Raw genomic sequence first — 25547 nt, 5'->3', positions numbered from 1 at the left:
GAACTGGATGAACATCTCGAGGCCCTGTACTCGAGAATGGTTGCTCAGTCTTAACGAAGTATATAACGTCGAGCGTTTAGACAAGGGAGGAGTCGAACCAGAAGAAGAGGAGCATCCAGGGAAATGGGCTGCCTGGATTAAGTTTAAAGGGACCTGGGATTATTTGAAGGAGATTGTCGGCCCAACATAAGTGCATAACTGTGTAAGCACCCTCTCATTGATGAGCACGGTCCTGAGGGGTGGGGGAAGGGCAGGGTGGGTCGGGGGGGTAGCAGGGGATATTATGTTATCTGTTATAGATTTTAAAGTGGTTATGTTTATAGAATTATCCCCGCTGGGGAATGTATTGTTATTCGCATAAAATATAAATAAAGAATAATATAAAAAAAACAAAAAAAAAAACTGTTTACCCCATCCTCCAGGTCGTTTATGAACAAATTAAACAGGATTGGTCCCAGCACAGAACCCTGGGGGACCCGACTACCGACCCCTGACCATTCCGAGTACTCCCCATTTATCACCACCCTCTGAACTCCCCCTTGTAGCCAGTTTTCAATCCATGTACTCACCCTATGGTCCATGCCAACGGACCTTACTTGGTACAGTAAACGTTTACGGGGAACTGTATCAAACGCTTTTGCAAAATCCAGATGCACCACGTCTACGGGCCTTCCTTTATCTAGAGAAAGAAAGAGAGGCTTCCACCATATCAGAAAAAATGTGTGGTGGTCCCATCCCTGATTAGACAAACCAAGAAAGAAAACCCCTTAGATGGGACTTTAGAAGACCACCAACACTGATGTGTATGTGTGTGTGTATATATGTGTATATGTGTAAAATATATATATATATATATATATATATATATATATATATATATATATATATATATATATATATATTTTATAACTTTATTTTATCACAAATGTTAAAAAATCAGACAAGTGAACACAAATATATATAAAAAGATGTATAACGTCTAGTAGTTCATACAATAAACATAGCAGACCACAGAAAAAGCTAGCTCTAATTGAGGCTCTGGTCTCTTTCCGTTCTTTTTGCCCTCAAAAAGCATTGATTGATGAAATCCAATTACTGGCATATACCCGCTATTATATCGTGTGAGAACAGTTTTTTCTTCAAGCCAACAATATTTGTTTTGAGTGACGTCCTGTGCCTTTTTTTTGATACTAGACTTTTCAAGTTCCTAATATGGAATCGCTCCAATTGAGTCAATACATGTGACCATTCTCCATCATGTACCCCTGACGAAGGTGTAAAAAAACAGAAACGCGTCGGGTATTAGGGTCTTTACCCACCGGAGAGTATCAGTGTCTTTTTTGAAGATCCTGCTTCTCTGAACCATGAGAGCAATACACTCTTCTATATGGGAGAACTTTGAGGTCTCCACCCATGACACAAGTGTACACTAATGAGAGGTACTTAATGAGAGTGGGGTGCTCCTCACCCAAAAGGATTTGGTCATAATCCATACAATAGACAAACAAGATATTTGGGGGGCACACCCTAAATATATAAGAGTGTATTGCTCTCATGGTTCAGAGAAGCAGGATCTCCCAATCCATGGATAGTGTAAGACCCACTAATCATGGGGTACTTTGACGCAGTAAGTGGGCTTAGCACCATATAGCAATATGGTGTGACCAAATCCCCATAGCCCTGTTGGAGGTAAATGTCTTTTTTGCATGTATGCGCTGTAATATTTTGCTCTGTTGTATGGTCTTATGGCTGCACCAGCTTTAATGCATATTTTAGGGCGTGCCCCACCAAATATCTTGTTTGTCTGCTGCAAAGTCGAAGTCCTGCTAAAAAAGGATGATTGCCGCCATTACTAGTAAATACTTTTTTTTTTTCCATAAATCTATCCTATAGTTTGTAGACGCTATAACTTTTGTGCAAACCAATCAATATACGCTTATTAGGATTTTTTTTTTTTACCAAAAATATGTAGCAGAATACATATTGACCTAAATTGATGAAGAAATTTTAGATTTTTTAAAAAATATTTTTCAAAATTGTCAGTTTTTTTGTTTCTAGCGCAAAAAATAAAAACCGCAGAGGTGATCAAATACCACCAAAAAGCGCTATTTGTGGGGGGAAAAAAAGACATATAAATGTTATTTTGTACAGTGTCGCACGACTGCGCAATTGTCAATTAAAATAACACAGTGCTTCTATCGCAAAAAATGGCCTGGTCAGGAAGCGGGTAAGATCTTCCAGAGCTGAAGTGATAAATGGAATTCCTTTGGAAATCGGAGGCTTCTCTGTTTGAGACCCCCCCCCCCCCCCCTCCAGCAGCTATGGAGCTATGGGATTTTCTAGGGACAAAAAGCTGTCATTACTCATGGAACACCACCATCTACTGGTGAAATTATTGCAGTGCAGCTGTAAAATGAAAGTTCACTTCAAATTAAACAGAGGCTATACATTATTAGTGTGTATGTGGTGTGGTTTTTTTTTTTTCCCCAGCCCACTGGACAGATTTCTCCATCCACGCAAAAAAGGTGGATGGAGAAATACCTTGACTTCTGTCATAATATACTGATTAATGACCACAGCCGCTGACTGGGAAAAACTTTTCAGAATGTTTGTTTCTTTGAAAGAAGTCTATCAAAGGATGCCGAACTGGCCAAATATCGATCGGTGAATAGCCAACTTTACTCTATGAACATGAAATATCCCTATAGCATATGCACCTTGACAAATGCATAACGCCATATAAGAAATTTACTAAAACTGGAGCACCCAGAATATGGTGCAGCTGTGCATGGTAGCCAATTGGCTTCTAACTTCAGCTTGTTCAAGCTTTGAAAGGAAAAAAAAAATGGAAGCTGATTGGCTACCATGCACAGCTGCACCAGATTTTGCACTGTCCAGTCTTTATTTTCAATGATTTTTATTAAAGCTTTCATAGAACAATAACAAAGATCTCGACTTTACATTGAGCATTACACAATAGCCACAGTACTTCATATATACAACTTGTACTTGGAGTCCACCTCTTATGTTTTCAAAACCAAAAATCCAGTACTGATATAGACTGGCTCTTATTTGTACAGCCCCTCCCCGGGAAACACCAGCTTCCTTTTCATCTGTTGGGGGGGGGGGGGGGTCTGGTCTCCCAAGTCTCAGGGCCCCCCTCCAGACCTCATTAGGCTAGTGTCTTGCCGAGAGAAGAAAGGGGGTAAATCCTGAAGGAAGGAAAGGGGGAGGACTCAGAATTAGTGGGGGTTAGAGTTGGGAAGTGGGGGTCAGAGGGGGGGGGGGGCTCCACGCTCCAAACCAGTCCTGCAAGAGGGGTCCTAGTTTGTGATTGTCCTGGGATCATTTGTCGGGTATCTGATCCATGGATCCCATACTTTATTAAACAATTTCATTTTGTCCTGCACCATTGCAGTTAGCCGTTCATTTAACATAAGCCATGACATTTTGTGTTTAAGTTGGTCAAATGGTAAGGCTGCAGACCTCCAGTTCCTTGCTACAGTAATTTTAGCTGATATGAATATAAATGTAAGAAGTCTTCTTTGATGCTTCAGCTACCCTGCCACCCAGGAGTGCTTGCTTCGCAGACTTCGCCAGGTTAATCTGGGTGAGGATGTATATAAAGTTGTAGACCCTAATCCAAAATCTCCTGACCTTGGGGCATGTCCACCATATATGGTATGCTGTTCCCACCTGGCCGCATCACCGAAAGCACTCCGGGGTGGCTCCGGGCACAAAAGTGGCCAGTCTGGCCGGTACCATATACCGTCTTAATAAAACCTTATAGTTAGCCTCTATAATAGAGGTATTGGTGAGCGATCGAGAGGCTGGCATTGTTATCGATTTGCCATTCTTCAAGATCCAAAGTTTCCTGAAGATCTTGTTCCCATAAAGTCGTATAGTTCAGTTTAGTCAAAACATATGTCAGTATCGTGTGTGTATATATAGTGGATATATGACCCCTGAGTTTGTCATATTGTTTACACATATGTTCCATGGGAGTCATGATTGCTAAATCGCCTTTACGAGCTAGGGTTTGCATATAGTGGTGTATTTGATTGAACCTATAGTGTTCAGTATATGGCATTTGATATTTTTCTATCGGGGTTCTTTCGGCTAGTATACCTTTATGGTCGCAGAGGTCTGCATAGTGGGGGGGGGGGGAGTGAGGCCCGGGGTGAAATCTCTATTTCTTAATAGAGGTGCTACTGGATTGTGGGGTGACTTGAATTTCTGAGTCCTTGAGAGTCTATCCCAGATCTCTAGCTAGAAGGAGAGAGTAGGACATAAGATTACCGGTCTTTCTTTCATTGGTAGCCACATAATATGTGAAATTGGTTTGGGTGACAGGAATAAGATTCCATTGTCATCCATATTGCTTGGGGTTGTTGGGAGTGAAATTTAGTAAGTTGGGCCATCTGGGCCACATTTAAAGTATTTCTGTAAATCGGGCAGTCCAAGCCCTCCTTTCTGTTTTAGATTGTACATTGTGCCTTTGTTCACCCTGGGCCTCTTATCTCCCCATATAAACTGGAGAATCTTTTTTTGAAATGTCTGAAGGTCAGAGCGGACTAGTGACACAGGTATAGTACGAAACGGATCTAAAACCTTTTGTAACACATTCATTTTTATCGAGTGTAGTCTGCCAAACCACGATGGGGTATGTATCTACCATCTGGCTAGATCTTCTGTCAGCCTTTTAAATAGAGCACGGTAGTTTTGTTTATATAAGGACTGTATGGATGAGGTCAATCGTATTCCTAAATACGGAAGAGCTTCTGGCTCCCATATAAATTGGTGGGATTGTTCAAGCGTAGTCTGGGTGGAACTCTGCAGAGAGAGGTTCAGTGCTCTGGATTTACTGTGATTGAGTTTAAGGCCCGAGATTTCCGAGAACGGTTGTAGAATAGCATATAGGTTGGGAAGGGAGATGATAGGTGATGACAAGGCTAGCAAGAGGTCATCTGCGAAAAGTAAGCGCTCGTGCTCTTTATCTCCACAGACAGGTTCTAATCCTAATGGCCAATGGCTCTATTGCAAGGGCAAATAACAACGGGGATAACGAGCATTCCTGCCTAGTTCCCCTCCCGATATCAAGGGGTTGGGATGAATATCCTCTGAGCATCAGGGATGCTGTGGGGGTTTCATACAGCGTTTGAAGGAGGGCCAGAAAGCCTTCGCCAAACCCAAAGCGACGTAGCACGTCAAATAGGGCACTGTCCAGTCTTAATAAATAAACCCCTATGTTTAAAACGGAAGTAAACCCATCCATAAAACTGTTTAATTTACGGCACATGCTGGAAATGTAACGCTCCCATTGGTTGTGCTCTCAACCAAACTGTCAAACCATCCAATGGCTGGTGTCATAACTGATCACATGTGCAGTATTATGACAGTTGTAGATTAAACAGAGGCTAAGCTGACAGCTTTCTTGGCTGAAAGCGAGGGGGGGGGGGGGTTTACTTACACTTTAACTTCTGTCCGCTCTCTGGTTGTCCAGCAATCAGCACGGGAAACTGCTGGCCGGTGGCGCTCCGCTCCCCTTATAGTAACATCTTACATTGTGGTAAACCATTGTATTTTAAGACAGTTTTCCTGAATAAAAGATGATATCCATAACATTTACCATCAAAGACCCAATTTATCCTGGAAAAAAACAAGGTACAGTTTAGGTGGGTACAGTTTTGCTAACATATGCCAAAGTTGCAAAACTAGGTTGAGGTATTACGATTTGTTTTATTTTCAGGCATTAAGGGTTTAAATAAATTGTTAGTTTACTTCACTGAAATCTGCAGTACTGTGTACCACACACTTGGGAACCCTTTAAAATTAGTGCATAGGGAGCCATTACTCAAACGTTTAAACCTTAATTTGTCTGCCACAATTATTTTACCCCCTGTTCTTTTACTTCCAGGGCAAAGTACAATCTGAATGCCTTGTCCCATGACACAGCCATTGGTCTCGTTCAACATGCCCTGGATAACGGAGTACAGGTCACTGAGGTATGTATAACTGGTGGTGGAGAACACAGTTGGAGATGTTGTTATAAATATTTGGTACAAGCGTGTGACAAGTATGAATGTATGTGTATATTCTATATTGTCAAAAGTATTCTGAAGCCTGCGTTTACACACACATGAACTGTTCCACCTTCTGTGTCTGTACCAAGGCCAAACATTCCAGGGTATGTAAACTTTTCATCAGGGCCATTTGGGTGATTTCTGTTATTTATGATTTAAAAAGGATCCAAAAAACTATGTGATAATAAATGGCTTCATGTGATTGCTATCCTTGAGGCTGCATTCACACCTGAGTGTTTCAGAGGCGCTTGTTTTTGGTGCAATTTTGCCACAATTTTGTACAAGTCAAAAGGTCACCAATGTAAAAAGCAGAAAAGCCCCTCTAATCTGCCCCAAAGAAGCTCATGTTCTTTTTTTTTTTTTTTTTTTTTTTTTTTTTTTTTTTTTTTTTTTAGCTTTTAGCCTGAAGCGTTTTTTCAGGCATTTTGCTTCAGGTAACAAAACGCTCAGATGTGAACAGGTGCTATTGAAATGAATGGGATTTTTCTTGTTGGGCGTTTTATGAGCTGAGAAGGCTCAGATGTGAATGCAGCCTAAATAAGATAGTTTTTGGGCATAATCAGTCATATTTTCAATATTAATGACAAAATTTGACAATTTCTGCCAGGGTATGTAAACTTATGAGCACAAGAGTGTATGTGTGTGTGTGTGTGTGTGTGTATAAAAAAAAAAAAAAAAAAAAAATATATATATATATATATATATATATATATATATATATATATATATATATATATATATATATATATATATAATATTTTGCTTTTATATATATGAAAAAAAAAAACTACTGAAGTTGGACAAAATACCAAACTCCTTAGGTGATCTATGCTCACAGCATACATTTTTCCTTTTAGAACCTCAGCATTGCAATAACAATACAAATAATAATTATATCTGAAATTGCAGTATAAGCTTAATTGAAAAACCTCCTTTTAATGTTGAGTTTTGCCTATCTGCTGGCTGTTGCTTTCCACATCTTCCTGGATTCCCTGCATGCTTTGCAACTTGTCCTCAATCTCTAAGGACTACATATACCATGGTACCTTGCTGCCTGCAAGCAGTGATTCCTGTACTTGACTCCGCCTCCTGAAACTTCTCTTCTTGGTACCTCTGTAGTTAAGAAGGCAGGCTCTGTGAAATGTCTGACACAGCATTGTGATGTCTGTGATTGCACCATTGTGAACCCAGCCTTAGTTTTCATCCTATGTACTGTTCCCATCTTCTGTTTGTTGTTGGCATCTGCAGAAATGTAGGGATGTGGGACCTTAAAGGTGTTGAATCCTTCTCACAGAATGATTACCAATACACAAACATCTTGTTTAAAAAGGTTCTTTATTACAAAATGAGATAAACATAGTATTGGGGGTGTGTACCCATTTAAAACCATGAAAGGTTCCACAACCCATATTCCAACCTAGTGACCCCTAAAGATAGAGGTCCTTCCCTGTAGACCTATAAATAATGAGATCTATTTTGATATTTTTGTCAGATATTCATAGTAACACATCAAAATATCACACAAGGGAAGAATAATCATACTGATGCATTTCGCCTTGTCGGCTTCTTCAGGAGCTCAAGGGGTGCGGTTAGAAAAGGTTGCTAGGAAGAAAAAGAAAAATCTACATACGATTACATAAATATATTTAGCCATATTCACTATTTACTAATAATTTCACATATTTAACTATAATAACTTACAATGTGTATAAAGCATTTTTTACACTCGTAAGTTATTTATAGCTAAATATGTGAAATTATTACTAAACAGTGAATATGGCTAAATATATTTATGTAATTGTATGTATATTTATCTTTTTCTTCCTCGCAGCCTTTTCTAACCGTACCCCACGATTTCCTGAAGAACCTGAAATGATATTTTGATGTGTTACTATGATTATCTGTCATTATCTGTCTCATTTATGGGTCTATAGAGAAGGACCTCCTATCTTTAGTGGTAACCTGGTTGGCACATGGGTCGTGGAAGCTTTTTGTGTTTTTAAAGGGGTGCACACCCCAATACTATTTTCAACTAATTTTTTTAACAAAAGGTTTGTGTATTGGTGATCATTCTGTTTCAACACCTTTTAAAGTCCCACATCCCTATTTACTTTTTTCCTTCTATAAATATTGGGGATGTGGTATTGAGTTCATGCCCTCCTTTCCTCTTTTTTTTTAAAAAATGTATTTTCCCCTGCAGATATTTGTGGATACCGTGGGTCCTGCTGAGAAGTACCAGGAGAAGCTAAAGCAGCGGTTTCCTGGGCTGGAAGTGACTGTGAAGCCCAAAGCTGATTCTTTGTTTCCTGTAGTTAGCGCTGCTAGTATCTGTGCAAAGGTAAGAATTGTGTCCAGATGTGACCATATCATTACTATATACAACTTGCCATTTAAAACAGACCTATATTCTCATCTTAATATTTAACTTTAATCAGCTTGCATGAGTTCCTGGAATGACAGGATATCCCTTGACCACTTCCCCTCCCCTCTGGGACCCTGATGTAGGGCCATTGTCAAGGCACCATTGACCACTTGCTCTTTGCCAGATCTTGGTGTACTGACTTTAACCTCCCTGGCGGTTTTCCCGAGTGTGGCTCGGGGTTAAAATTCAGGACCATTAGCGGTAACCCCGAGCCACACTCGGGATTACATCGCAGGATCCTGGTGTGGCTTTACTTACCTTGTCCCCGGGATCCTGTGATGTCCCCCGCTGTGTCTGCGGGCTCCGTCGTCCTCCGAAGCCTCTCCGTGCCAGGCTCCATTCCCTGCGAGCGGCGCGACGCACGGGGGCGGAGCCTGGCGACAAATTCAAAAAAGTGTAAAATCGTAACATACAGTACTGTAATCTTACAGATTACAGTACTGTATGAAATTATTTCACATCCCTTTTGTCCCCAGTGGTTTGTCCTATGCCCTGCATGCAGTTTTATGTTATATATACTGTTCTTTCTGCCTGGAAACTGGAGATTGTCCATAGCAACCAAAAAGTGTCCCTTTACATCAAAAGTGGCTTTAGACCAGCTAGAAAACAGCGATAGTAAATTAGAACACTTGCAGAATTGAGCGATAGTGAATCGTGGGGAAATTTATTTTATTTTATTAATTTTTATTTATTATATTATAATTTATGTTTTTGTGTTTCAAACTTTATCATACCCGGGATATCTACTAGACTCTGGTTTGGACAGATTTAAGTGTGTTATTGTTAAGAATTACAGACCTACAATATAAAACGCCAAATTTCCATGCAAAATAATTGTACCGCTTTCAGCACCTAAAATCCGAAATAATCATACCGCCAGGGAGGTTAAGACTGAACTGGCCAGATGTATAGAGAATATGTGACCAATGCCATGAGTTGATACATGAGCATTGTGTGATTTCTCTGAATACTACAAAACGGGTACTTTTTGGGTTAGAGAGGATGTACTGTACTGTGGTATGCTAAAAATAAAAGAAGACAACGGACTAGTCACCAGAATTGTTTTGTAGGCTTCCTGCCTTTTCCACAGGCCATCTTAGAAAATGAGTTGGAATGGGTGGGAGCATGCCTTAAATCAGGGGTCTCCAAACTGGGGGCTGGATGTGGTCCTTTGCTTGCTTTTATCCAGCTTTTAGAGCACCATTTCTCCCACTGACACGAATGATGAGGCACCATTCTTTTCAACGACCCCAACATTGGTGTATAATTCCTCCCACTGATATAAATGAAACAAAACAACAGTCTGCGCTAAACGTAGAAAGTCCAAAACAGGAACACACTGACCAAGGAATTCATCAATGGAAAGAGTTAATATGAAAGTCTATCCGACACCACACTCCTTGCAGCTCAGTGATCAACAGGAGACTGATAGCTGTGAAAATATAAGGCAATACGAGCGCACAGGCTCATGGTGCAAATAAATGTTTATTGTAATAAAAAAGATAAAATCAATACACTCACAAACATAGGTCAAACAGTTCCTCCAATGAAAAACCCTGAACAGGGTCACATCTGAGCACCGGGGTAGATGAGATATCCACTGGATGGATGGATGGATAGGCTGGCTCCACAGACACTAGCGCATCAAGCAGCTGCTGACAGGCTGCAAATGAGCCGCTCACTGACTATAGGAACAACTGGTCAGGAAAGCGATGTGGGCGCCTCCAACACTTGGCCCAGAGAGAGCTCAGATGAAACAACAGGGGTTGCTATGTGGTTGCCAGGCATTTATTGTCCTTTATTAAAAGTAGAATTGTATACTCGCAAACAAGTGATAAAATCAGGCAGATAATAAAAAGTCAACTTGCATAATCCAGCTAGATCTGCTGGCCAGTAAACTTGGGTGGGATGAAAGTCCAACGAAACTGACGCGTTTTGAGGGGTATCCCCTTTTCAGAGCTAGGTTTGGAATGCAGGTAGATGGTTTTTTTAAGATGGCTGGGATCAAATGGATTAGATCATGTGATCCGAACCTCTCCCTCATATGGGAGGGCAAATACAATTAAAACAAATATTTCCTTCCCATTTAAGGACATATGCCACCAGACAATCATATGCATACACTTCAGATACAGTATATCCTCCTACATATCCTAATGCATGTGTATACATAAAAGGAAAAGAGATCACAGTATTAAATACACAAATACATAAACAATAGAATACTTTATGGCTCAAGATCTCTATAGGCACTATAGGCACCAAACACTGTATCTGTAGGTAAATTCTCACTCAGTTATCACCAGTTGTATATGGCTGTGGGGTGTTTATAATGCCACAAAAAAATAGAGCAATTTCTGTGGGAGCCCAGAAGCTTACAAGATGAAAAGACTGGAGGAGCTTATGGCATGTGCAGCATTACTAACACCCCACAGCCAGATACAACTCGTTATAACTGAGTGAGTATTTACATACAGATAGTGTTTGGTGCCTATAGAGATCTTGAGCAGTAAAGTATTCTATTGTTTTTTTAATTTTGTCTATTTGTGTATTTTAATACTGTGATCTCTTTTCCTTTTTATGTATACACATGCATTAGGATATGTAGGAGGATAAATCTGAATTGTATGCATATGATGTCTGGTGGCATATGTCCCTAATGGGGAAGGAAATATTTGTTTTAATTAATTTGTATTTGCCCTCCCATATGAGGGAGGGGTTCGAATCATATGATCTATTCCATTTGATCCCAGTCATCTTATAAAAAACAGTCTACCTGCATTCCAAACCTAGCTCTGAAGAAGAGGGGATACCCCTCGAAACGCGTCAGTTTCGTTGTACTTTCATCCCACCAAAATTTACTGGCCAGCAGATCTTGCTGGATGATGCAAATGATGGACTTTTTATTATCTGCCTGATTTTATCACTCGTTTGCGAGTTATAAATTTCAGTGTTGCAAAGGTAATGCGCTGGTAAGGCTGGTGCACCCTCTTAGAGTTTCCTCTGACCTGTTTAGAGTGGCAGCACAGCTGATGCGGTGGCGTGATTTGTGAAGAACCTCTCTAATTTACCCTATGGCAATCTCTTGAGCGCAGGAGAATTTGTTTCTTTTTGCAGAGGAGAACAGAGCAGGACTTTCAAAACAGTTGTCACATTTTCTATAAACAATCTTAATTGCTCTTTTTTGTACACCACCTGATCATATTAATGTTGTTCTTCATCGTGGGATGTGTTAAAAATACTGCATGTTCATCTATGAGTGGTCCAATTACTTTGGTAAACAGCAGGGGGAGACAAAGTTAATGTCATTTGTTTCCTCCTGTAAAAATTGGCTTTGACCTTTTGTAGATATGATCAAAATTTGTCCCAGAGTGGAAAGATTAAAAATTAACGGACACAATTTTTTTTTCTTTTTTTTTGTACCATTTAGCAGTTCTACATGACAACCTAGATGTTTACTTTGAAGACATTGTGTTAACGGGGCTAAAAAAAAAACCCCAACTACATCCAGTTTAAATTAAAGTATACCTAAAAAAAAAAAAAAAATTATATATATTTAATTTTTTTTTTTTTTTGGTATACTGTACTTAAATATAAGCTTTTGTACAGTAGTTTCTGTATTCCTCAGTCACTGACTTGAAATGAGCATGTGACTGACAGAAAAAAAAATCAGAAATGATCTGTATACTTAAGGGTAGCGATTCAAAAAGTACTGAACCTAAAGCATCTGCCTAACAGCCAGTCAACCGGCATTTCCAAAGCAGAAGCCAGAAATGAGCCACCTTCTTCAAAGACAAGTTTCCCTTAATATGGGATATAGAAACACTTTTCTTTCTGACACCTTAATTTGTACAGCTTTTATTAATCCATGTGACACCATCACCAGGCTTGCAATTTCCTTGTAGGGACAGTTGCAGTTCCTATTGACGTAGGCATGGCCCAGAACTACATCTACTTGAAAACAGTTTTACATGTGTGAGTTTTTTTGTGGGGCTAATTAGTAAACATTTGAAATTTTAGATGGGCAATGAGAAGTGCTTAAGAGTCCTTTCACACTGGGGCGGTTTGCAGGCGCTATTGCGCTAATAATAGCGCCTGCAAACCGACCCGAAAGTGCCGCTGCTTTCATTCCAGTGTGAAAGCCCCGAGGGCTTTCACACTGGAGCGATGCGCTGGCAGGACGGTAAAAAAAGTCCTGCCAGCAGCATCTTCGGAGCGGTGAAGGAACGGAGTGTATACCGCTCCTTTACCGCTCCTGCCCATTGGAATCAATGGGACGGCGCGGCTATACCGCCGGCAAAGCGCCTCTGCAGAGGCGCTTTGCGGTGGTATTTAACCCTTTCTCGCCCGCTAGCGGGGGGTAAAACTGCCCCGCTAGAGGCCAAATACCGACGGTAAAATGCCGCTAATAATGGCGGCGTTTTACCGCCGCCCCCGCCCCAGTGTGAAAGGGCCCTTATTGTATATGAAATGTTTTACTTTGCCAGTGAGCAGGTGGAGCCTTTGTCTCCTTTTTTTATTGCTTTTCAAAAGAAAAAAAGTCTATTGTCTACAAAACTCAATAACTGAATCTTTACACGCACAACTGAATTTGGAGTCACTCCACCCCCCCACCCCCCCCCTTTCCTCTGAGGCTCCTCTGTGTATAGGGTCTTTAGAGACTTTAAGGGCACTTTCACACTGAGCCGCCCTGGACTTTGGCGGTAAAGTGGCTTTTTGCCCACTAGCGGGGTGCTTTTAACCCCCGCTAACGGCCGAAAAAGGATTTCAATGGGCAGGGGCGCTTTAGGAGCACTGTATACTAAAGTGCCTCAAAGATGCTGCTTGCAGGACTTTTTTGAGCGTCCTGCCAGCGCACTGCTCCAGTGTAAAAGCACTCGGGCTTTCACACTGGAGTGAGAGGGGAGGCTCTTTGCACACGCTGTTTTTAGCGCTATAGCGCCTCTGTGAAAGGGGTCTAAGACTCAGTACTCTAGGCATACCCCGGTGCATATTCCGAATGCGTTCTTTAAAAAACTGGACAGCTTGATTATCTTATTTATTTGGAATTGTAGCATCCCTAAAATAGCTAAATCCAATCTGCAACTGCCTATCACCTTAGGAGGCCTCACCCTACCCTGCTTTCTCAAATGCTATTGGGCTGCTGTCCTTGTCACGCTCAGATGGTGGTTGTCGGAGGAGCGGACCAACCCCGCATCCACATTGGAGGCGGCGTTGCTTGGGTCCTATTCTGAATTGCTGAATCTAATACATCGTGGGCCTCGGTCCAACCCAAATATCACTCCCTCGATGCGGACCACCCTAAGGGTTTGGGAAATTGTTGGGGCCAAGGTCCAGAAGCCCAACGGCTGGTCCCCCTGCACGTCGCTGTGGGGGAATACGCAATTGCCACATTTCCAATTTATTCCGGATCCTGTGCTGTGGGCCCACTTTGAAATTAAGACGTTGGCAGACATAGGGGTAGATTTACAAAAATGTGGAGCACTCAGAATCTAGTGCAGCTATGCATGGTAGCCAGTCAGCTTCTAGCTTCAGCTTGTTCAGTTAAGTCCTCATGCCCACGGACAATTTTACAGCCACTTTTTTGAGCGTTTTTTGCAGCTTAAAAACACCTCTCCATGTTGGCCTATGACCTAATGCCCACCATGGCGTTTTTGAGCTGTAAGTGGCATAGGCGTTTTTGAGCTCCAAAAAAAACCCAGGACCAGTGCGTTCTGAGGCTCCAGCGCTAGAGCTGTAAAAATGCCAGAGATGCTGGTAAAAGGTGTTAAACGCGATTTAACAGGGCTTAATGCTGTATACACAGTGTTATGCACCGTCCCACGTTTCTGTCTCTATTCAAAATCAATGGTTCCCTATGGGAGCCCATTGATTTAAATAGAAGTCTCACCAGAAGTCGGATCCGACTTGCGGTGCAACTTGTGTGCTGAGAATCTTAAAGGGGAACCCCGACAATTTTGCGTGAGGTTCCCCCCAAAATCCATACCAGACCCTTATCCGAGCACGCAGCCCGGCAGGTCAGGAAAGGGGGGGACGAGCGAGCGCCTCCTGGACCATACCAGGCAACATGCCCTCAACATGGGGGGTGGGTGCTTTGGGGCAGAGGGCCTGCACCCCCCACCCCAAAGCACCTTGCCCCCATGTTGATGAGGACAAGGGCCTCTTCCCGACAACCCTTGCCCAGTGGTTGTCGGGGTCTGCGAGCAGGGACTTATCGTGACCTGGAAGCCCCCTTTAATAAGGGGCCCCCCCAGATCACGGCCCCCCCACCCTAGGTGAATGAGTAGGGGTACCCCTACCCATTCACCTAAATAAAGTGTCAAAAATAAACACACTACACAGGTTTTTAAAGTATTTTATTAAAGCAGCTCCGGCTCTTCTCTCTCTCTCCGCTATCTTCTGCTCTTTTGCTGGGTCTTCTCCCCTCTCCGGTCCTTCTCCGCAATCTTCTGCTCTTTTTGCTGGGTCTTCTGCTCCTTTGCTGGGTCTTCTCCCCTCTCCAGTCCTTCTCCGCTATCTTCTGCTTATTTGCTGGGTCTTCTCCCTCTGTTCTTCTTCCGATGTTGACTCAACGCGATCTCCCGGTGTAATGCTGGGTCCGCCGTGCACAATGACTTATATTGGCATGGGGCGGGGCCACACGATGATGTAGTTAGAGGACACGCCATCACACGGGGCATTATGGGGTGATGACCTCACAAGGAGCGTGTCCTCTAACTACCCCATACTTATTCACCTAGGGTGGGAGGCCGTGATCTGGGGGGCTTCCAGATCACGATAAGTCCCTGCCCACAGACCCCGACAACCACCGGGCAAGGGTTGTCGGGAAGAGGCCCTTGTCCCCATCAACATGGTTTGGGGTGGGGGGGCCCCAAAGCACCCACCCCCCATGTTGAGGGCATGTGGCCTGGTATGGTCGGGGGGGGGGGGGCTGCGCTCGAGCCACCCCCACCCCCCCCACCCCTTGCCTGACCTGCCGGGCTGTGTGCTTGGATAAGGATCTGGTATGGATCTTGGGGGAAACCTCACGCAAAATTTTGTCGGGGCTCCCCTTCAAGATTCTCAGCACACAAGTCGCACCGCAAGTCGGATCATCTTGATCCGACTTCTGGTGAGACTTCTATTCAAATCAATGGGCTCCCATAGGGAATCATTGATTTTTGAATAGAGACACAGGAACGTGGCTGAAAGCTAGCGTGGTTAAATGGGTATTGAAGCCAATGCAAAACGCGAAAAAAAATTGCGTTCTCAGCGCCGCTCGTTTTTTAAAACGTCCGTGGGCATGTAGCCTAAGCTTTGGCAATAAAACCTGGAAGCTGATTGGTTTCTATGCAGAGTTGCACCAGATTTTGCACTCCCTAGTTTTAGTAAGTAACCCCCATAGTTTCCCCTCATGGCTTACTCACGTTTGACTTAAAACAGCAACGAGGGCTACCTAACCACATGTTCTTTAGGTATTTGCAGCTCCACCATGCTTTTCGGTCCCAGTTCCCTCTATCCCTTGTGCTGGAGATCAGTGGTGTCGAACGGTTAATGAGTGCAGTGGATGAAACTAAACCCCTGTCCACTCTATACTCTGTCCTGGTGGGACTGGACACTTCTGAAGTTTCACAGCTGTTCTCGGTGTGGCAGGCAGATGTGCCCACACTGGCCGATGATGACTGAGGGCATTCAGCAATATTTCTCTCTGGTAATCTCCGCCAGAGACAGATTCACTCAAATTTAAGTTTTTACATAGAGCATATTTTTCTCCACAGCGACTAGCTAGAATATACCCCAATAGAAGATCGATCTGGCCCAAATGTGCCTCGGAGGAGGGTTCTTTCTTTCATGTTGTTCGGTCCTGTCAACACATACAAACTTTCTGGAAGGGAGTTGTCAATGTCATTAATTCTGTAAGTAAACTAAAAGTACCCTGTGACCCGATACCATTATTACTTGGTATAGTCGACACATTGGAAGCCCCCCCATCCAAGAAACTATTTGTATTCTATGTGGCCTTCTATGCCAGGAAGGCGATTTTTTTACAATGGAAGGGACCCTCCTCTCCGGCGATACAGCAGTGGAGAACCCTAATAAACACGACCCTGCCATTGTACAAGCTGACCTATCTGGGACGCAATTGCCCCAAAAAATTTGATAAGGTCTGGGCGACCTGGGTTCGTGAGGAGCAGCTGCCCCTGGAGTAGGGATTGGAACCAAAAGACCACCACCCATGCACTATGTTGAATACTATTCACCTACACGACTGTACATCATAGGTTACTTGCAACCGAAGCTATTGCTGATTTTCCTTGTGCCCTGGTAGTGATACCCCCCCCCAACCCTCTTGCTTGATACCTACCAATTCTGGGCAAATGATGACCATCCAAAAGCATGGAATCCATACACTCTCCTCATTTACCATTCGCTGTACATGGTGATTTAAATATTTTGTATCCTTCCCTGACTAGAGCGAATGACAATCCCAGTTGTAATAAGAAAATGCAATACTGAATATGTACCATTGTCTTAACTCGTTTATTTTTAAAAAGGATTACTGTTTATTTGTGTACCAAATGTATATGAATGTTGTGACCGTAACCACTGCTTACTGTCCCCCCCTTTATTTTCAATAATATCGCAGGCATGCACTTAGGTCAGCATGTTAACTTCATTTTTAAAATTGTGTCACACCAGAGCACTTGGTACTGCTCTAACATGCGTTCTGGTGCGCACACATTATCAAGATGCATAGGGGTGCCATTAAGAATTAATGACACAACTATGCATCTGCAAAAGAGCATCTCGTTTTTTGTGCTTTGTGAGAGAGCCCATGATTTTGCTCGTTCCTGCAACACACAAGTGTTAATGTAGCCTAAAGCCCTAGTACACATGGGCCGAATGTCAGGCGGTTTCTGCAGATGGGGCATGACCAAAAAAGGTCTACGATTGGCTGAGAGCACTGACCAGAGTGTTCTTGCAGGGGGGCCGTCCCCCTGTCAGAACACAATAGCACAGCAGGGGAGATGGCTGCACTAACATCAAATAGTACAGCGGCTCCTCCTGAACTGTCAGGTTTTTTTTTTTGTTTTTTTTTTTTTTTTTTAGTCATTCAGCCCGCTGGGTTGAATGAAAAAACCTGTTAGTGTGCACTAGGCTTTAGTCTGAGAAAGAAAGCCTAAGGCAAATAGCACCTGCTGTGGCCCCACAGTGGTCATTGGCATCAGTGTCATTGAGGTGCCCTGTATTAAATGATTCTTTGTAAACTAATGAGGTTGTCCAGCATTGGTATTGCTGGTGTGGTGGGAGAGAGGAAACTCTGCCTTGTAAAAGGCTTCACTGCTTCTCTTTTTTTGAGTATCTTTTTAGGCAGACTTGAAGGGCATCTACAACCAAGCACAATAATGCTTGTTCGCAATATTTATTTTTCAGGCTAGGAACATTTAAAGCAAGTACAGGAAATTCCTGTTGATCCTGTCAGAAATGCAGTGTCCTTCTCTCTTGCCACTTCTAATGGAGATTAACAAAATGAATAAAGTAGACATGTTTGAAGTCCAGCCTGGGTGGCAAACATGGCACCCTCCATAGATACAGTGGAGGGCAGAGTGTAGCTACCCAAGGGAGGGAAAGTGTGTCATGCGCTGCATCACCAGGTGAAGAAAAAGAGGGGGGGGGGATCTTGTCAAGCAAATATGAATGTAACTGTTGAGCTGCAATATGTTTAAATTTGTCGTTGGATTTTGATAAGTGTGTCTGTACAGTTTTAATGGCCTATATTTTCTCTGCAGGTGGCCAGGGACCGTGTGGTTAAGGGCTGGAAGTTCATGGAGGATCTGGGAGGAGTTGATACTGAGTACGGCTCCGGCTATCCCAATGGTTAGTTAAGGCAGTCCATACATTTAGTAAGTTTGTTGAACGAAAAAAAACAGACCCAGTTCCTCCATCCACACATTTTGAGGTGGATGGGGGAATCCTCCCCGCTGAGCTATTGTGTTCTGACAGCAGGGAGACCTCCGGCAATGCAGTTGTTACTGAAGTCTATCGGTAGATTGACTTCCTTACAACCACAACGCCCATACATGGATTAAAATTTGACCGTTCCCGGCTGAACCAGCCACATTTTGTTCCATGTATGGCCATCTTAAGTCATGTTAAAGGTCTGTCTTGCTGTGCAACACCATTCTCCTTGTCTGGTAAAATATTAGACACCCCCTAATTCTATCCTTGACTGTACTGCGCGTTTCTCAGTTTTGAGGTTTCACTAGGACTATCAAAGCAGAATAGTTTAACAGTAGACACATACATCCATATGTATACACGGGATTACACAATGGCAGGGAGGAACCATATTCTTCCTCTGTCACATGGCAGGATGGTAATGTCAGTATGCAATGAATAGATATTTTTTTTTATCCACTAGAAAAATGTGCTGATGCTTGAAATGTATCCTTTTCATCCATTCTGTGTTATGCTCATTAGACAAACACATGCTGACAATAACCTTGGAATGTTTGTTACATCAATCTGTTTCCTTAGTCCTCCCTCCCCACCACATTGTCCGATAACATTGACTTATTGACAGGGGTGCAGCATTTGTTTCACAAAGGAAAACCTTACTTCTTATTTAATTTATTATTCCTAAGGTGGAAGAAAGGCCTATTGCTAGCCATACAAGGATCGAAATTTGGTTGGTTCAGCAGGAGCCATTTCAATCCGTGTATGGCCAGGGAGGTTGTATATCTAATGATAATAAACTTCTGTACAACCGCCCTGTTGGATTTTGCTGCCAGCAGTGCCACTGGCTATAGCCGGCAGCGCTGATCAGTGTATTCTGATGGCGGGGGAGCCTCTCTGCTGTCAGAATGCAATAGCTCAGCGAGGAGGATTGCCCCCAAAAAAGGATTCATCTATGACCAGCTTAACACTATCTATTCTTAAAAATGTTCCCTCCCCCTTCCTATATAAAAAGCTGTATAAAAAGGAGTGTGTACTTACCTGTGTGTGTGCACACTCTTTTTATCTTATTTTTTTTAGTGTGTGTGTATAAATTACCTGTGTGTGTGTGTGTGTGTGTGTGTACACACTTTTTTTTATTTTATTTTTTAGTGTGTGTGTGTGTGTGTGTGTGTGTGTGTATATATATATATATATATATATATATATATATATATATATATATATATATATATATATATATATATATATATATTCACACACACCTCTCTATCTATATACAGGTTAGACAAGATAGGTAGGAGAATGGGAAGGGAACATTTCTAAGAATAGTTAGATTTAGGCGCTTCTTTCCATTTAAAGGAAACTTCTACTGAGCAAAATATGGATGCTGACCTGAGAATATTAGTTCTCTGACATCAGTAGTTTTGAGTCGCTAGACCAGAACAAGCATGGCAATAATGGAAGCCAAAGCAATGACCGAAAAATAATGATCTTCATCAGCACACCTTGGTATAGTGATGACCTTTATCCTTTATTCACATAAAGCAACAGGCGTCACATGCTGATCTTTTGGGACCTCGCAGGATCCCTTTATTTGAAGGGACACCTCTGAACTACAGAACACCTCTACCTTATGTTAAAGGTGAAAGAGAAAGCGGATGTGTGTTGTAGTCCGGCCCTAGGGTAACAGTGGTGCTCCTCCATAGGTAATAAAAAAAAGAGGGCACACCGATCTTGTGCGTTACCTCAATAAAATGTAATTCAAGATAAAAAACGCAATATATATACTCAGAAATGTATATTGTGTAAACACATATCATAGCAAGTGAAATGGACTGTATGAAGGTCTAATTAAGTCAATTGGTACTGCCGGAAGACCAGGAGGCGTCCAAAATGGTTGATGCGTTTCAAGGGTGAACCCTTCTTTGTCAGAGCCGGGGTAGTGAATGACTACCCTGGCTTGATTAAACCTTCACTTTCTATATGCGTTTACACACTATACGTTTGAGTATATAGATATTGCCGCGTTTATCTTGAGTACATTTTATTGAGGTTATGCGCTAGGTCGGTGCACCCTTCTCTTGCTATATTGTTGTTTTTCGGTCTGAGGATATCCATTGTCCTAAGAGGGCATCAAGACCATTGGCGTTGAGAAGAAATTTTGCACTGTGTACCTCTGGGTTAACCACTGTGAGCGCAGGAGAATGTTTTCTCCTCCATAGATACAGTATGGTGAGTGTTCTCGCTCTAGGACAGGAAGTATGTTACTAGCAGGATCGCTATTACTAATCTACAATAACATCTGAAGACTAGTAAGATGTATTATAATACACTTTTGTTCCTAGATTAAAAAAAAGGAAAGATTGCACTTTGATCGCAGAGATTTTTCATCTCATGTTTGTACTTCTCTATTCTAACAGACCCAAAGACCAAAGAGTGGCTCACCAAGCATCTTGACCCTGTCTTTGGGTACCCTCAGTTTGTGCGATTCAGCTGGAGCACAGCGCAGACTATCTTGGACAGTAAAGCCGCCCCGGTGCTATGGTGAGAGTGAATGTCTACAATACATTGAAAAGACTCCCTATAGGCTGCATATATGCATGCAGCAGAGCCTGATTAGCTTATTGTGCTGCCTTTCTGTTTTTAGCTTTTACAGGGTTACAGGAGGATGGTATCGAGGAGAATCTGGCTGATGATTTAGATATAAAGAGATGGACCTAAAGATTAGATATATAATTTTTTTTTTACATTTTAATTTTGTTAAGCGCTGCACAAACTGTTGGCGCTATATAAATCCTATATAATAATATAATTTCCTTTTTAAGAGGATTTTTACCTGTGGTGTTTGGCCTATATCCACCAACAGGGGGCAGTAGCAGTGGGTGAGAATATCCACAGGGCCTTTCTTCTCTATCTGCATGCAGTTATTGTAACAGTAGGTCATGGATTTCTGACAAAGCTGGCCTTGGTTGCTAGTAACATTGGCGTTAATTAGCAGTGTCGGATTATAACGGCTGCTGGAGGGGGGGGAGGAGGTCAGACAGACCTTGTGTTGTAAAGAGGATTTTCATGCATGTCTTCTCTCCATCCCCCAACTGCTCACACGTCTAATTACCCACTTGTAAAATCACCGCAGATCCTTGAGTGTTTCTGTGCCTCTAATTCAGGTCTCGGCTTCCTGCGGTCTTCTATTTGATGGGAAGCTAAATCTGCTCAGGCATTTATATGATCAGGTGGGTCGGGCAACATTTTTTAATGTCTGTAGGCATCAGAAGACACCCCTCACTGATGGTGCTAGTGGGGAGAGATTATTCAAACAGGTTTGATAATGTTTTGCTATTCACCCAAGATAATATGGTGACACATTTCTGCGTGTGTCTCCTTGTTTCCATAGTATAAACTTGCCTGCTTGCCTCAAATCCTGTCAGAAAAAAACCTCTCCTGGTAGCTGGATTCTTCTACATTGACTGGCAATCTTGAAGGTCCCCATAGATGTTAGCAAAATGCCTTTTCGACCATCTCTTGCACACAATCCGCTTATGTGCATAGAAGTAGGAATGTGATTGGCCAAAGACCTCATTGGTACATATTTTCATCACTCCCGTTGTGCCTGCTTATGGGCAACTAGTGCCTGTCCACACCACCATCTGGTAGAGTTACTGGTCATCAGTGAAATATACTGGTCTGGTCTGCCCATATATGGACAGTTTAGACCGACCAGGGGTTCTCAACTTTTTTTTTTTTTTTTTTAAGACCAGGGCCCAGTAAATTCTTCTTCTAAAAAACCTTCCATACCCTAACAGTAAACAATAAAGTTTTTATACTCTTATGATAAAAGTATTGGAATGTGGGGGAGATGTGTGTTAGGGGACTCTGCAGCAGAGTTTATGGTTTCTGGAGGTAGCCGGGGGCACTGTGGGAGGTGAGAGGCACTGTGAATGGCTGGAGGTTCTGCAGCACAAACAAAGATTTCCCAGCCCACTTGCCAGCCAGCCTGCAAAACTACCCAATTGACCCTGTCTAACAATTCACGTTAAACAGAGGGTTTTGTTTGCACACATTTGCAAATATATGCGCAAGACGCAGTGCCCACTTCAAGGCTTCTCTGTGTACTACAGTCCTAACTCTATAATTTTTATAGTCTCCCAAGTTGGAGCACATATAGTAGTGGATAGATTAAGGGCGTCTTTGCATCTATAACACCGTGGTCTCCAAACTGTGGCCCAGAGGCCGGATGCGGCCCCTTGCTTGCTTTTATCCGGCCATTAGGGCACTATTCCTCCCACTGACACCAACAATGGGGCATAATTCCTACCACCGACACCTAAAATGGGTTACTAGTTCTCTCCAAAATCAAAAATGGGGCACTGTTTACTCCCACTGACGCCAGGACAGTTGTTACCCTCACTGGTCACACAGTAAACCGGTCCTTTGTTTAGAAAGTTTGGAGACCCCTGCACATTCAAAGTCAGAAACTGATTGGTTGCTCTGGACAACTGAAACCATTCTTTTTGGCACTTTCATGTTTAAATTTCGGTTCATCCTTCTGACCCCCAGTCAATCCCCTTAGAGCAAGGATATGCGATTACCGGACCTCCAGCTGTTGCAAAACTAGTCCCATCATGCCTCTGCCTCTGGGTGTCATGCTTATGGCTGTCAGTCTTACTATGCCTCATGGGACTTGTAGTTCTGCAACCGCTGGAGGTCCGCTAATTGCATATGCCTGCCTTAGAGGGTTTTTTTTTTTTTTTTAAATATATTTGCCTTTTCCAGAAGTTTCCATTCAAGTCATGTGGCACTTCTTCTCATAATTGGCTCATTGCATCCTTGTATGTACACAAGGATGCAAGGTGACACCCCCTTAGTGCAATCCATGACACCCTGTACTCATAGGATCACCTCTGTCTTGGCGGTTGAATAACACTGGGTGTCATGGAATCTGGGAAGACAGAGGACATTTTTTGGGTTCAGGACTTCACTGGGGATGTGATTTATCCCGTGGGACTGGGGTCATGTAGCGGCAAGAAACCACAGCAAAGGGACAGCTCTGGAAAAGGGATATATTGCAACCAGGGAGTGGTTTTTTTTTTTTTTTTTTTTAAATGTAAATAGCTGATTTTGTCTTTATATCGGTTTCTGGCAATCCATTGCTCAGCAGAACTCAGGCTGGGTGATGGGGAGCAGTGAGGGGAGACAATCGGTTGTGCTGTAATGCTTCTTAGCAAAAAACACATAGCAACAGAAATAGAGAGCAGAGTGATCTCATGGATGATGCGTGGTCTGCTGCTGTTTTCATTATCCAATCCCAGACTAAGGGCAGGAATGTGACTAGGCTGTATTGCCTAACTGCAGCAGAGCAAAGGCAGGCCAGCAACCTGGCTGTACTGTCTGATGTGTCTGTGTATATCAGTGGAAAGACAGAAATCCTTTTGCAGGTAAAGCGTCTTTCATTTATGCATATCAATGTTATATTATGCTATTTCTCTGAAGTTCAGCTTTAATATTTAAATTTTGTATCGGTATCTCTTGTGCAGGGATGATGAAGAGGAAGACGCAGATAAGTCATCTAAGTCGCTTCTGTTGTTCTTCTCTGCAACAAAGGAATCCAAACCGCAGAGGCATCGATTCTTTCTGGAGAGACACCTGGAGCCTGTGACTGATTTATAGGGGGATCATCAGCTCAACGTAACCAATATTAACTAGTTTTATAGATCCTTCAGACAGATATACCAAAATGGCATCCCTAGTAACAGACGCACAATTTTTTATTTTTTTTTTTGTGATCAAGTCTGCACTTGGAAGTTCCCTGTTTTGTTGCCTAGAAGCTTGTATTTTGTTTTTCTCAATTGAATTGAGAAAGTCAAGGAAAAAAAAAATGTACAGCAGGTTTGAAATTCTATTTCAGCTTCCATGTATAGATTAGATCAGAAATGACACATTTAATGGTGATTTGTATCAGTGTGTGTGTATATGTGATATATTGAGATATATATATATTTTTTTATTACTCCAACACTTTAAAATCAAGCCACGTTCACACTGTGGTAAATGCTCACTACAGCGCACATGCTCTGTGTTGCGTTTTAAAAAAAAAAAGTAGTAGTCATGTTTGACTATAGTGTGTCATGGTGGGCTGCCGGCCATTCAAAATCAGGGGCTGCCTTAATTTAGTGGAACTAAACGCATTGATTTAACTGTTTACCTAAGCCTCAGGGAGGCTGCTTATTGTGATAGGCCAGTAGGATTGTGCAGGGGTGTTCATTTCATACCTGTAGCAGTTTACCCCCTCACCCTTCCTGGTGACAGGATCTCATTTTTAAATTGGAACGGTGCTGGATCATGCACCTTTCTTAAGGAATTACACACACACATACAGGAACACACACACGAACACATACGAACAAGAACTTTTTCGTCCTAGTTAACTAGTTTATCAGGAAATCAAGTTTTTTTTATTTTGTTTTTTTGTTTTTCTGTGCTTCTGTAAAAGGAAGCATTTAGGAACATTAAACTTATTATTTTGTAAATGCTTGTCGTGTTCTTATTTAAGACATTTGCACGATTCCCCCATCAGCTGACAGGGGTATCCCTCCTGCCGAGACCTTGCTTCCGACAGAACTGGCCAAGATTCGAACATTATACAATTTTCTTATTCAATTTCCTTTTAGATTTACCTTCACCTATGTAGTGCAAGGGTCTGCCTGATTGCATACAAATTGAAAGTATAAAATAATATGCAAAGTGGTTGGAGGGATGCTTCAGAATGGCAAAGATGTTATAATTACAAATTATGTGAGCAGACTGCAGTTCCTCTTTAAATATTTTGTGTATATCAAAGAGTGACAAAATGCTACTCCAGCCAAAATTTTTGTTTTCAAAATAGCAAAGAAGGGTCAAAATCTTTGAAGTTTTTACTGCTCTGTCCTGGAGATTTACCTTTGCTTCCTGGCAACAAGAAGTGAGCCAAATCTTTGTAACGGGGATGTAGACCTCAGTTAAAAAAAACAAAAACCTGACCGAAGTTGTAATCCTTCTTCTCCATTTGACCTAAAGCCTAGTGGGTTATTGCCATTTGTGTCCCCATTAAAGACCTTTCACCTCAC

At 42.3% G+C, this 25547-nt stretch overlaps 1 protein-coding gene across 1 annotated transcript in view; it reads left to right on the top strand.

Annotated features, from left to right (window-relative positions):
- The window catches only part of RNASEH2A (ribonuclease H2 subunit A), a 41497-nt gene extending 16526 nt beyond the window's left edge, over positions 1-24971 (top strand). The window contains exons 4-8 of the mRNA XM_073622709.1: positions 5918-6005; positions 8284-8421; positions 18276-18363; positions 20865-20988; positions 23979-24971. Coding sequence (XP_073478810.1) covers positions 5918-6005; positions 8284-8421; positions 18276-18363; positions 20865-20988; positions 23979-24111 — 571 coding nt within the window. The 3' untranslated portion in view covers positions 24112-24971. The remainder of the gene's footprint in view (positions 1-5917; positions 6006-8283; positions 8422-18275; positions 18364-20864; positions 20989-23978) is intronic.
- The last annotated feature ends 576 nt before the right edge of the window (positions 24972-25547 follow it).

This window comes from Aquarana catesbeiana, linkage group LG03, assembly GCF_042186555.1.
Source record: "Aquarana catesbeiana isolate 2022-GZ linkage group LG03, ASM4218655v1, whole genome shotgun sequence".
Classification (NCBI taxonomy): domain Eukaryota; kingdom Metazoa; phylum Chordata; class Amphibia; order Anura; family Ranidae; genus Aquarana; species Aquarana catesbeiana.
This window is presented reverse-complemented; position numbering and strand designations above follow the sequence as displayed.